At 39.4% G+C, this 14,480-nt stretch overlaps 1 protein-coding gene across 1 annotated transcript in view; it reads left to right on the top strand.

Moving 5' to 3' along the window:
- RB195_022872 (uncharacterized protein) overlaps positions 1-14,480 on the top strand; it is a gene marked incomplete at both ends in the record, with an annotated part of 64,471 nt that overhangs the window by 26,910 nt on the left and 23,081 nt on the right. The window contains one exon of the mRNA XM_064210112.1: positions 5,591-5,694. Within this exon, the coding sequence (XP_064065993.1) occupies positions 5,591-5,694 (104 nt within the window). The remainder of the gene's footprint in view (positions 1-5,590; positions 5,695-14,480) is intronic.

Raw genomic sequence — 14,480 nt, 5'->3', positions numbered from 1 at the left:
GCATTTTTTTTACATGTTTTTATGAACAAACATCGAGATCCTTAGGCCGCGTGTAGATGTCTGATTGCTACTTGCTTGAGGAGGCTCTGCTTAGATCAAATGCTATCAGGCATTCAAGTATATGCTGTGGAAACGCACAAGCTATGTAACTCGCACAGTTACATAGCGGAAGTTAACCAGATATTGCAAAAAGGAGCTGTCGTCCAGCACACTGCCAAAGCTCAACCTAAATATGTCAAATACCTAGAAGGAACGTGGAATGTTTAGTGATAAAACCCCGTTTTTTCACGCTGAATTGACGGATATTGTCGACCTGGAAGTACTTAGTGCCGATAGTTCACGCAAGAAGCCAAGTCTCGCAGAATATGAAATAGTGACAAATGAATGGATTCCGTGCAAGATCTTGCTATAGATGGAGAAGGCTGGGCCGTGCTGTGTCTGAGGACGACACTCCTCTGCGAAGATGGCAACGTATCAGCAAATAATACCAGCCCGCTGATTAAGTCAAAGTAATGGGGATCCGGATGGTGTACAACGCTTCGACACATGCAATTGGTGAGGATGTGGTCCAATCAACGATGTCCAAACATTGCGCCGTGAGACTCTGTCATGTGATCCTTTCCACCTCGCGAAACCGAGGTATGGACATGAAAAAGGAAAATGGCAGACATCAGCACACCTATACCGTTGAATGAAAGTGAAATGAAGTTGAAGTTTTGGATCTGATGAATAGGACAGGCGATTCCCTATGGAGTAGAGGAATTAGAAGAGAATGGCATAGATGTGTAAATGCAGAAGCGAACTGTCTTATTGGCTGGATGATATCGGAGAGAGTCAGTTATCTCTTTACCAGTCTGAACGTCCCGCTAAAGCCGGACTTCAGACTTTTTTTTGCGATGTTCTCCTCGCTTTTTGATATTTCTGTTTTTCTACCAATTTTTCTTCCTGTTTTACTATGATAGATTTCATACTTTTCTTTCTAAACGCGTCAGTTCTACATTTTGAGACTATTCAAACTTTAGCTTCAAACACTCCGTCGATACCAATATACAGTAGGATCGCTAATTCTTTGACAGAAGACGAACGACAAAAAAAAAAAAAAAAAAAAAAACGAAAAAGACGCGGATTCGCGTCTTCTCGCGAGCAACATTGTACTGATAAAGTTCCACTTCAGATCATGTAAACTGTTGGGTACTATCTAAGCAGCTGTTTGTGTGAATGTTTCCACTTTCTGAAGAAGAGATACTACCAACTTGAGGCAAACGTGGAAGGAAATAGATACGCGGAGGAGTCATAGATGTGCAATGCGACGCGTGCAGTGGCCATGGATCTGTAACGGTTGCAACGTCTCATTTACCTTCCGCGTCATCCACGCGAAGTTATTGCGCACCGACCCGACGCTGTGGGACCCGTCGCACCCCATTTTGTAGCTTTCTGGCGTCGGAGCACCAATTTGACGCTGGCGGATCCGTCGCACCACCCTTTTGGAATTTTGTTTCTCTCTTTCTCTCTCACACACAAACACACACGTGACAGACGAAGCCCGTTATTATATAACATGATATATATATATATATATATATATATATATATATTAGAAAAGAAAGTATGGAATCTTTGGCCTTAATTTATTTTTTAAAAAGTCGTAAAAAAGCAATTCCTGTTTTACGAGAAATGCCACTATTATTAATTTCTTTTAATCAGCGAAGGCGAACGAAGCGAACACCACAGAAAGTCTGAATTTCTGTTTTGCTTTACCGAACGTTCAGACTTATATATGATATCATGATATATAATAACGGGCTTATTATATATAAAAAAACGCGCCGGCGCCGGATACCTATGAAAAGGGGTGCGAAGGGTCCCGCGGCATCGAAATGCGCAATAACTTCGTGTGCATGTCGCAAAAGATAAACGGGATGTTTCATAGCCGTGGCCACTGGACGCGTTGCTTTTTACCTTTATGAGTCCTCGCGTGTCTATTTCCTTCTCCGTTCATCTCAAGTTGGTAGCATGCCTCCCTCAGAAAGAAAGAAAGGAAACATGCATGCAAACGGCTGCTTAAATAGTAGCGAACAGTTTACATGATCTGACGTAGAACGTTATCTTTATCAGTAAGATAAAGTCTTTCACGCCATTTTGTGCTGAAACATCATTCATTGATAACTCTTGTAGGAAAACAGGCAGGAGAAAACCAAAATTTTGAATTATTTCAAAATCAATTTGTGTCTACATTACAGTAGGGTCGCTAATTCTTCGACACAAGACGAAAAAGATGTGAGTTCGCGTCTTTTTCTTCTTTTTTTAATAATTCGCCTCAGTTTGATTTTTATTATAAGATCTACACATCTATAGATTCGTTAGCGCGAGCTCTACTGATTGACAAAACCTATCAAAGAAGCTGTTTCTGAAAAAATTATCTGCGGGTACACATTAACAAGGCTGAGTTCGAGATAATTGTGAACCAAGGATACATGATTTTTGACGTGAACATATTTTTCGAAAAGTCAAATGATACTTACATATTCTACATAATATTGCAAACAATTTGATATCTCACACAGCTATAATTCCATGGCCCTGAAGATTTTGTACATTTGACTAAATTGACATGTTTGAACTTATTGAATATTCTCCAAATGTAGAACTGACACAGTTAGAAAGAAAACTATGAAATCACTTGCCTTTATTTATAATAAGAAAAATATGAAGAAATACTGTTAGAGATACACAAGTCTAATTTCACAGAAAAAAGACACTAGTATTGATTTTCGTTGATCAAAGAAGGGGAGCGAAACGAACATCACAGAAAGTCTGCAGTCCGGGTTTAGCCGGACATTCGGACTGATATATATATATATATATATATATATAGAAAAAAAAATTGAAAAAATGTCATTAGATTGAGGAAGAAGTCATGAGCGCTCTTTTACGAGGCGAACAATGCGCACACAAGCAAGTACTATTCCTAAAGTAATATGCACTATTCGATAGAGAATTTCTGAATCTGCAAACTAGTTCTGTTCCTGTTTAGTTCTATTGATTCTCGTTCTTTCAGATTGAGCGTCAAGTTTACTAAACGAATCATTTTCAGACAGTTTTCTTTCACAATCAGTCGATCACAATCATGATACATAACACTTAAGAAGTGCTTTCTATTTTTATGTTTATTGTTCACTTTGAAAAAAAAGACGCTCACAGTTCATTCCACAACTCGACATTATTGCTCTAAATATTCACAAACGATAACAAAAGCGCCTTGAATCGTGACCAGGAATCGTTTTGATTCGTTCATCACGTTCAGTTTCTATGATCAGTTTATGTTATATACTTGAAGCTTACGAAGGCTTTTGATATGATCGATCACTAGATTCTCTCGAAGAGGTTACAGGATAAGGATAGGTGGTGAGCTACTTCCGTGGTACTCATGCTGCTTGTTTTTTTGCCTTTGTTCTGTTCCGAATACTGTCGTCTCGAAATTTATTTGGAAAGAAATAGAGCACATTCATTTTCTGCTACGAAATTTCAGAAGCCTTCGGAAGGTCCGCCGCCTATCGACCACTAAACTCAATAAGGCTTTCATACATTAGAACGTTTGCTGGTCGTGCTTACGGTGCTTTTGCTACCAGTAGTAAATAGCTTGTGTAACTGTAACAACAAACCCACCCTCTTAGTGAGGAAATCCTCAATAAGAGAAATGAGGACACTCCAAAACTTCCTTACAGGAGGATTCTGACTTCCTGAATTACTCTGTAGGATAGATTTTCGAAGGTGTTTTCAAGTCAACTGGCTCGAATGTTTCCGATTCCAATCTCCAAGAATATGTCAACCATTTGTAAAGGTTTTGACTTATTGAAATGTGAGTTTAGGTTTATACGGAGACTTTTCACGTAACTAAAATTGGAAAGGGCAGTGAAACGCACCGACTTACAGGCAGCTCCGAACGTGATCAAATGCCTTGGAGGTAACGTATCACGAAATCGACGATGTAGGGATCTGTCCACTATTAGATAGGATACTGGTTTAATATACGAGTATGGATGTGGTAATATATAGCATAACATACCATATATATGTATATGTATATATATATATATATACATATATATATATATATATATATATATATATATATATATATATACATATATATATGCCATGTAATATATATATATATATATCATAGACGCGTTGTGGACTGGTACTACCCGTAATAAGTTGCTTCGTTTGTGAGTAGGGTTTATGCAACGGTGTTTCACGCGCCTTTTTGTGGATTACTAGGGATAAGTGACCATGATCATGCTCACATTACACTCCTACCCCCATCTATTCACAAAGGGATCCTAACTTCGTCAGTTCCATGACACGCTGCCTTTAACACAGCACCTGCCGGCACCCTGCTTGCTGCACATGTCGATTGATTGCGCGATTGCAGGAACTAGCCACTTAGGTTTTTTTTAATAATCCTAATTTAATAATCCTTTTTTAAAATAATCATAATCCTTCGTTTTGCTAGACGTCTCCTTTCTAACACTTCAATTTGTAGGAACTACATTGTTTTCTGAATCCACCATGAGTTCGTCTAGCAGCGACTTTTTAGCTATTGTCACTTTCATTTCAATGAATAATTGAAACCTTTCCTTCGTAATTGTTGTTCGCTTCTGTGGGATGTTTGTCATAAGATGAAAGCTGTTGGTCACTCAAACCAAATATTAACTCAATGACTTGCAACAGCTACAAAAAGACAGTGACCTATTGAATTAATTATTTATTGAAATGAAGCGAATATTATTTAAGAAATCGTTCTTCTTATAGGTTGTGGTGAAAAAAGGAAAAAAGAAAAAGAAAAAAGGTGGTGAGGAAATCGAGTTCCAATCTAGAGAGAGAAGAGAAGGACGATTGTGTTAAAGAATACAGAATTTGCTGCAACTAAAACTTCAGAGCGATCTTATTCATGTGAATAGAAAAAAAACCTTTTGAAAGAAAAACAAAAGGGACCCTCAGGAACTAGTCGATCGACTGGAGAGATGAGGGCATAGAAGTCAGCCTTGCAAAAGTGAAATACCACTCGATCATTTTCGGGTACCTGAGACTTTAAGACCTGAGCACAGGACTTAAGCAAAAAATCTATATCTAAACTAGGACATCGGAGGTTAAAGCTACTAAAAGTGAGCCGGAGACAGTCATGGTTTAAGATCTGAGACCTTGAGAGCTTATGTTAAGGCGTTGTCCACTGGTCCCCTTCTACTAGACTAGCGCTAGAATTGACCACATACATGCGCTCAGCGGTTAGGATCGAGTGAAGAAACCTGCTACCACCGTTCAGTGCAGCAGTTCGCGATGGTACCACCTCGATTTCAACCGCTCTCTTCACCGCGTCGCTTCGAGCGGAACCGCTTGCACAACTGCACCGTGCTTCATGTCGTTTTGACTCTACTTTACTTTGACTCTACGTTTGAATGTCCTCCTCCTAACCACACGGTTTATGGGTGCCTCACTTCTACAAGGTTAACCTCTGTATAACGGTTCTGTTACTGCTTTCTGCATCTGAAAAAAAGAAACATATTGTAGTTCCGTTTTTTTTTTTTAGCAACGTTACATGTGGGTGATGAAATTCGTGAGATTGACGGAGTATCTGTGGCAAACCGTTCTGTTGAATCGCTGCAACAAATGTTAAGGGAGACTCGAGGCCAGGTTCGTTTATTATCGTTGCTACTTCATTTTCGATTTCTCCAATGATTTTAAGGATGAAATCCAGACAGTACTGAGGTTGTGTTGTTGATGCTGCCTCAAACTTTCATGTGAACTATGTTCCGAAGGTTGCGTACATAACGGTTCATGATGTTCATGTTCCTTTTTGTCCGATCTTATTTCTATTAGGCGCTGTTATTTCTTACTTTCGTGTATACAAATGCAGCCAGAAGTGTAACAGTTTACTGTTCTGACCGAACTTTTCCACTCATTTTTCTTCTTTTGGTGAAATCTAGTACATATAATCGAAAGTGGTGTAAGAGACACAATTCCGCTTTAAAAATATGCAAAAATTACAGGAAGGTTTGCAATCTCTGGTTTTTTGAAAATTTCGTGGATGAAAGTTTAGCAATTTTTCAGTTTTCGTATCGTTTGCATTGCATTTGCCATCTCTTGTTGCTCTTTTGTCGTGTCTCCTACTTTATAAACAAATTTCTCTGCCTTAGGTATAGGTAGAAAGCAGGAAGCTGTTCTAAGTGTGCAAAAGCTAGTTTTCAAAGCTGTTTTTTTTTTTTTGGACGCAAACAATAAGAGTTGCTTTCCTTTATTAGTGCTCATCCAAGTACTGTTACCAGGACTTTCAACTTTTCGAGAAGTAGAAAGTCACTGTGAAGATTTCTAGAAGTGGCGAACTAAAAAATACCACATAACAAATTGATATCAAGATTCTTAGAGAAGCTGGTGGCAGCCAACAGTCGATGCTTAGAAAGATCTAGCTAAATTTTCAAAGATTTCCGTGTGTCTATTAGGACTGTCCAACGTCGTTCATGTGTTCCCACTGTTTCATAGAAGATCCTGTAAGAAGCCGCGAAGAGTTAAATTCTGCGCTGCCCTGAGGTGATGGACAGACTTACGTTTAATGCTCAATCAACGCTGGATTCTGTATTAAATGTCAAATTCACACTGTTAATGAATCCTGTTCTATTCATTGCAACTGCGGCTTTTGTATATTTTAGTCGGGTCATCCTATTCACGGAAACCAACTGTTCCTCACAGAGTCTTCTAGCAAACAGTCCGGCAGCACATGTATGACGTTGGATATTCCTAATGGACACATGGAAATCTTTGAAGATTAAGCTAGAACTTTTTGTACATCGAGTGGTTAAATGTGCATTGCTACCAACTCCTATAAGAGTCTGGGTACAAGTTTTTAAAGTAGTTTTCTTTGCTCGGCCTCTTCTAGAAGTCTTGGTGGAAACTTTTTACTTCTCCGAACGTTGACAAATCCCGGCAACAGTCTTTGGATGAGCAATATAACGTTCGGCAAATTTTTTGTTCGCATCCGAAAATAAACGACTTTGATAACTAGATCTAAAACAAAGAAATTTGCTACGAAAGTGTAGCACATGATAAAAGAGCAACAAGAGACGGCAAATGTAATGCAAACGATACAAAAACTGAAAAATTGCTATGCTCTTGTCCCTTACTTTAGTCTGCACTGTGAATCCTATTCCGCAATTTATTCGATCAAGATTAACCACTGAACCACTCGTAATGCTTTTATTATGTTGAATAGCTTTTATCGTGAGCGATTATTCTCAAATGCACACATTTTTGGTTTATCTTCTCCAGTCTTTTTTGGTGCATGGGCAAAATTAAAAGTTGTAGGGGTGCAGCAAGACTCTCAGCTGTCTTTGGCTAAAGCTTAGCTACGCAGCACCGCAAAATAAACGCAGAATAGGTTCAGGCACACATTGGGCCTTCCCAACAGAGGTGGGTTCGTGGAGGGGAGGAGAGGGAGGAAAAGAAACGCTGGAAATATTTCGACAATGGCACATTACATTAAAGGAAATAATCGTGGACAGAACACGTCCTCCACAAAGGTAGGACAAAGGTTTCTGCAGAAGATAAAAAAAATCTAGGACTGCACAGAAACGTCAAGAACTTAGCACTGCATAGTTTTCAACAATTTGCACTTAAATTTATAAACATTTAGTAAGATTAGATTGTGCCAACATCATGATGTTCAGAAGACTGTTAATAACTTTGCCAGGAGAACACTTTGAGGAACATTCCTGGACCTGTTTTGTTGAAGGCTTTTTAAAATACATAATGTTTGAATTAATATTCTGTCTTTCCAGAATTTGGGAAGGTGGGTAGGGGGAAAAAGAAATTTTACGTTTTCTTCTGTTTTTTCTTACTTAGATTCTAAGAGAATAGGATCGGGCGGAAGGGAGCAACTTTGCGTACAGGATATATACCATCTGCAATATCAGTACTAACTTCTATCCCAAAATCCGTCACCGACGGACTAATGCGCTGCAAACCGTCCGAATTCTTGGTAATGGGCAAAATTACGTTTTGAAAATATCATTCGAAGGCAAATGAGCTGCTGATTTCAAATATGCTTCAAGAATTTGGTCTTTGCAAACGTGTGGTTTGAACCCACCAAAGTTACCGCAACCTTCGTTATTTACTTTCGCACTTCCGCAATCCTGCCATTAGCATATCCGGCTAATACATATCCGTGAAAGGAAGAGGTGTTCAAATGATTTGCTTTAATTTCTCAAAATTAGAGGAAATGTTGATTACTTTCGTAGTCAGAAGGTTATTTAGAACATTTTGAATGTGTTTGAAATTTCCATTCTCTTCGGAAATTTAGAGAAATGCTCCAGTGAAGGTTAATGAAAAGGAATACATTCCTAGCTGTGCAAAATCTGCTTGGAAGTTTCCCAAGTGAACAATTTGTACTTGACAATAGCTCGATTTGTATGTTTCTAGCTTTGAAAATATTTGATTTTTTATTGTCAAACTTTATTTTTGCTCTATTTCGTTATTTCTTCTAACCTTTGGGCAGATGACGAGAAGATTCCTATTAATTTCCTACTGTGTACTTATTCCACACCTTAAGGCTGTCTTAGCTAAGAAAACTTTTAGGATGTTTGATGACATTAGTCGTCCGGTCGCCGACTCCGACACCCAGGCTCATCAGTTCCGGGAGAGCTGATATGCCCATTAGGTAGAGCGCTGGGGTGGCGATGACGACTACATCGTTGTTTGATTTGTATGACGAATAAAGAAACAAAAAGATTACAAAAGTGACAAAGGTTTCTTATCATCCTAACAAAACGATTAAAAATCAGAATGGTGACGAAGCTTTCAGTCGGGATGAACAAGTATATCTGTTAGAGAAACATTCCAATACTAGCAGAGAGCATAGCAGCAATGCAATGCAAAACAGCTTTCACATATAGAACACTCAAAACGACCCAAATAATATTTTCTTTTATATCTGGCGAATGAAGAAGAGTTTCCGGGGTTGTGGCCAGTTTGTGAGACATTGATACGTCACAATATAGTACTCAACACAATTGAGAAAGTTTTTTCTTTTCAAAAATAGTTTCCGAGGAAGAGCAGTATTATCCAATAAAGGGATACAGATATTTTGATGTACTAATCTTTTATAGACTCTTCAGAATTTTGGAAACTCTTCTTCATCTCTCCAAAATCTAAGAAGTTTCATTTGGTTTGGTTAGTGTGTTCTGCATATGAGCTCTTCTTCCATCGCATCTCTGCATGTTTCGGAGGGTTCCTCTGAGAGCCCTACTGCTCGGCTGAAAGTATCAGCACTACTTTGATCTGTTTTTCCACACATCTCTCGTTTGTTGTGATCGATTACTAATGAAATGTAAAACGCATCGGTGAATCTTTCGTTAACAAAATTCACAATTCCTGAATTCGCAGCACGTTTATGTAAACATGTGACATCGAAGCTGCATTCAATCAAATCAGAAACATGAACCGCGGAAGGACCTTTGTTGCTTTTTGTGAATCAAAGACGTCAATCGTGTGCCGTCAAATGACAACATCATAGTTTACAAATTCATCCCCCTACCATTGATCCATTGATGCATCTCCTAGCGTGCTGAATATGACAATTCCTGTTATGAAATAGCATTGAACATCTTTGTCTTTGTGAGCAGAAAGCTTAGAAAATGTATGCGGAATGGAAAATCTTTCTTAAGAAGTTGGTATGAACCTTAGCGAATATACAGCCCTCAGGTAGTAGGTAAAGAAATCCCTGAGAGACAGGTCATCTTTTGATAATTATTAAATTCTTACGTGTTAAATATAACACAGAAACCAAGAAGTTCAACGCGAAAGTGAATTTTCCGTCGAAACCATCACCTAATAACCGAAATGTGGTCGGTATCATAAATTCTGTGCTTGATGCTTTAGGTGTAACTCTTATTTCTCGTTAAGTTGAAATTGCCAGTGCGAGAAATGGACGACACAGGAATAAAGTAGAATGATTGTCAACCCAAAAATGAATAATAGATAGAACTCAATCTCTAAAAAGATCAATGTGAGTATCAGTTCTCCTAATGCAATTCTAACAAAAGTGCCAAATGCTAAAACTTCAGAAATAGAAGTGCGAAACAGTCATACCCTAAAAACAGACTTGTGGATATTATTTTGTGATGCAAGCAATTTTGCGATATCAGGTGGCGCCATAAAGCGGGCTCAGACAATTGATTAGCGGCAACTCAAAGTTAACTCTCATGAAATGCTTACAGTTCCAAAGTTAGAAATGATTGGAATCCTCAGCGGAATGAGATTCCAACTTTATTGAGTAATTTATAGTGTCATTTCATAAGAGTGTTAACATGAAAAACTACCGAAGTCGTCCCCAAACCAAATAATTATAGAGGATGAATATGAGGTGATAGGATACAGATCGAGAATCCGAATTGCAAATGTGCCTATAGACACAAAAGTATCGATATCGACAATGACTAGGATCACACTTGACCCATTATTACGCACTTGCGTTACAACTATGCTCATTGTGGCAAAGACCACTCTTTGTCTATAGCTAGACAGGAATATTGGATTCCACCGCCATCTAGAGCAATTAGGAACTGTCTCAAAACATAGAATGTGATTTTGTGTGACTATTTGAATGCAAAATAAACGGATGTACATATACCACTACACACTCTCGCGATCAGAGGCATTTATTTGAAGATAGTAGACTTAGCACAGGATCTATTCTTAATAGCTTTGTTTGGCTTGTGTCGCATGGAGGTGTGCCATGTTTGATGAAGAAAGACTGCAGAAGAAATTTCAAACTTGATCAGAAAATAATTTAAATGTTGTTCGAAAACAAGAGAACGGAAAGAAATGTGTATGATTTATTAATGTTCATCTGAAGGCATTAAAAGGTTTTCAACGCACAGCCTCTATATCGGCGGGTAGTATGTGTGCAGAGAAAAATGAGAAAATCAGCGAAAAGAAGTTCCCAAAAATAAACAGTAAGAGACTCTCTTTCAAACGGATGGTCACTATTGTCACTCAAACAGAAGCAATCTTAAATGCTCGTCCACTCGGAATGAAATTCCGCTCAGACCTATTGATTTTGTTCGTGGGAATTTGGTATATTCAATTTAAAACTATAAAACATGTATCTTGAGAAACGAACCTTCATATGAATTGAGGTTCACAAAAACAGCTGCCCAAGCTTACGAGGCATTTTCCAAAAACATTTATTCAAAACCGTGGGAGACCGATTAAATCACTGTTCATGACATTACAGCCGCAAGTATCAATTGAAGCAGTCAGACCATTTAACCAAAATTTATTGAGAAGAAGACGTAGAAAGGTCCGCAAAAATTCTAATACCTAGCCGTAAAACTTTGCAAAGACCAGTCAATAAAGTATGCCCTTTGGACAATAATTCCTCATTATCATCCTTGTAATTCAGTTCAGAAAGCTTGCAGCCCAGTCTAGAAACTATCTGGCCAGAACCTCCTCTCGCGGTCTAGACATTCGGTCTAGACAAAGACATACACACATCAAGATTTCGAAAAGATCTCAACAGATCAGTGATTCTGCGACAATCAAAAATCGGTCGAGAGAACCACTTCTTTTCCAATGTCCCAGAGGACGTTAGCGGGTGACTTAATCTAGTCCCAGCGAGTCCGTCAACTTGATCTTCCTGACTTAGATAATCATATCTTCAGCGGACGTACATGTATTTTATTTACAAGTCGCCATCTTAACCATTTTCCTTTCGGCACCTTAGCTGGGTCCTGCAACCACGTTCCCTTTCGTCGCTGCTGTGCCAGACTTTCTTCTGGAGGCAAAAAACTTAATTGTATATAGAGCGAGAAAACCCATGCACATTTTCCTTAGCTTCAATCTCGCGCAAGTTGAGTGAACTCGCAGACGGTTCGTTCCCCTTCCCTTTGCAGTGGACAATATTACAGCTTATCTAGACAAGTTCTCCTTTGCATCTTGCAGTCGCTTGATTGCAGGCCTTTGGCCAGACAAACCTTCCATATACTATCTGTACATGCGCAGATACATCCGCAACTATCTATCAACGTGCCCACTCCCGCACTGAGGATATGGGTCAGTCTTGACACAGCAGAAACAAGAAGTCCTCTTCTAGCCCGTGAGTGTCACTTGTGGAGGTGGCGCGTATCCTCCCGACTAAGCAACCTGTCCTGATGGGTCTAGTGAGGGATTCCGTGTATAGATATTTTGAGACTACTGTGCTTCAATGTCTCAATACTTATTTCCAAACTGAGAAAGTCACATAGTACTGATAATGTTGCGTGGTATTTCGTCGCTTTTCCCCATGTGGCCGTAAGACATTCTCTCTGAAAATTTGCACTGGAGACTACCGAAGCTGTTTTTCGCGATTATCTTAAAGTCTGAACCATTTGGAATATTGGTTATTTGAAGTGGCGGTTACGTATTTAATAACATCCTTTTTCTAGAGTAATGCAGTTTTCTTTGCAGGAGTATAATAATGTTGTCTCAACGATTAAGTCCACTCAATTTTCTTCCCATCGATGGTTGGAGTTGTTTAAATCCTGTGTCTAGGTCAGATTATGAGAGAAAATACTTTAATAGAGAAAACCTCAAACAATTTGGGGCTAAAAATTTTGCAGATAATGAACTCTAGTCAACAGTATGCTGGGTTCAGGTGCACACTTTTTGGCTCGGTCCCTCCATGATGTCGGGCACCAGTAATTCTTCCATTTTTCCCGATCGCGTGCAAATGTTGCCCAGTGATGTCGTGGTATCCAGCCGCTTATGGCTATGGTCTAACGACTGTCGTTGAGACGCATCACTTGTCCGGCGCCCCTAATATTGCTTTCCCTGGCTTCTGCAGCAGCTTCTCTGATCTCAGATCGGCGACGTAGAAGTGAACTTCGAATCCCTTCTTTCACTTGCACAAAGCGAGTTACTCCTAACATCACCCTTTGAATTCTGCGTTCTACTCATTTACTCCAATTGCATTTTCTTCCTGCTTGCGAAACTCCCACGCTTCTGAAGCGTACGTCAAAACAGGAAGAGTGGTGGCGTTGACTGCGTGAGCACGAAGCCGGATGTTCTTAGTTCATCTTCACTGCATCCTTGATGCTCTTGTATGCTTCCTAAGCTGCTCTTTTCCTTCTGCTCAGCTCCGAGGTCAAGTCGTTGATCATTTTGATTTCCCGACCTAGATATATACTATATACTGGAGCCTTAGAATATATTCGTTCCGTTAAAACATCAGAAACGCATCCGTTCCTCATGGACATCGTTTTGTCCAGGTTGAGCTGAAGACCGATCTTTTTCCACGTTTCATCAAATTCTGCCAGCATCCGTTCTGCCTGATTCATGCTTGATTTTATTAGAACGATGTCATCAGCAAAACGAAGATGGTGTAAATGCCGACCGTCATCTGGTGCTAATTGTTGACCCATTGCTAGCCCTCTCAGTTGTGCACCAGTACTAGCGATCTGCTTTATGAGCAGAATCGAAGAACTAGTGCTTTCGCGTAGACCAATAATGTATTGCAGATATGTTGCGACTGTTGCATCATAACATCAACACAGTCCGAAATGGACGAGTGTTTCCGAATACTCAACCAACAATCGCAATATATAAGACTCACACGAGAAACCCCAAAAGAAGGATGGCTTCCTTACCTCAACACACAAATAAGTGCTTCAAACAGAATTATTAGAGTAAAGTGGTATCGCAAAGAAAGTTGCAAGAACATATTGCACGCCAAATCTGCACATCCGACTACAGTAAAACGCGCAGTGATTCGTAATATATTCAGAACCGCTAGTGAAGTATGCACTGGAAACCAAGAACGACACGAATCACGAAGACTAGCCTTGAAAATTGCATGTGCTAATGACCATACAATACGTCCGCATTATCGAAGAACCCGCACTGTAAATAGCAATGTTCCGCGCGAAAACAAATTTTCCTTTGTCTTCCTTTTACCTCTGACAGTGTCAGTGCCGCTGTTCTGCGCAGCATTATCCAAGCACAATTACAAGATGACATGATCTTGGTAAATATCCCAAATGCAAACATCAGAAGTCAGCTTGTTAGAAACAGACTATATGATAGATGCTGCATCTGTGAAAGATGAGTTATTTGTCCTTACGGAAAAACAGGCGATTGCGCACAAATGGGGGTAAATATATGAGATTGAGTGTTTGATGTGCAATGCAAATTACATTGGGGAGACCTGTAGGAATGTTGGAGTGAGGATTAATGAACACATGGCTGGAAAACGACGAAAAAGTTTGATAACATCACTAGGAGGGCAGAAACATGAGGCCCACAACGGAAACGATTATGATGTGAAATGTGTTATATTGGCTCACGAAACAGAAATATCGGCAAAGAAGATGTTGGAGGCGTTTTGGATCTTAAAAGAAACCCTTCAACGAATAATAGGAATGAATGCTTGTCGATAACGAATGAGTTCTTGC

The sequence above is a fragment of the Necator americanus genome, chromosome X, assembly GCF_031761385.1.
Source record: "Necator americanus strain Aroian chromosome X, whole genome shotgun sequence".
Lineage (NCBI taxonomy): Eukaryota > Metazoa > Nematoda > Chromadorea > Rhabditida > Ancylostomatidae > Necator > Necator americanus.
This window is presented reverse-complemented; position numbering and strand designations above follow the sequence as displayed.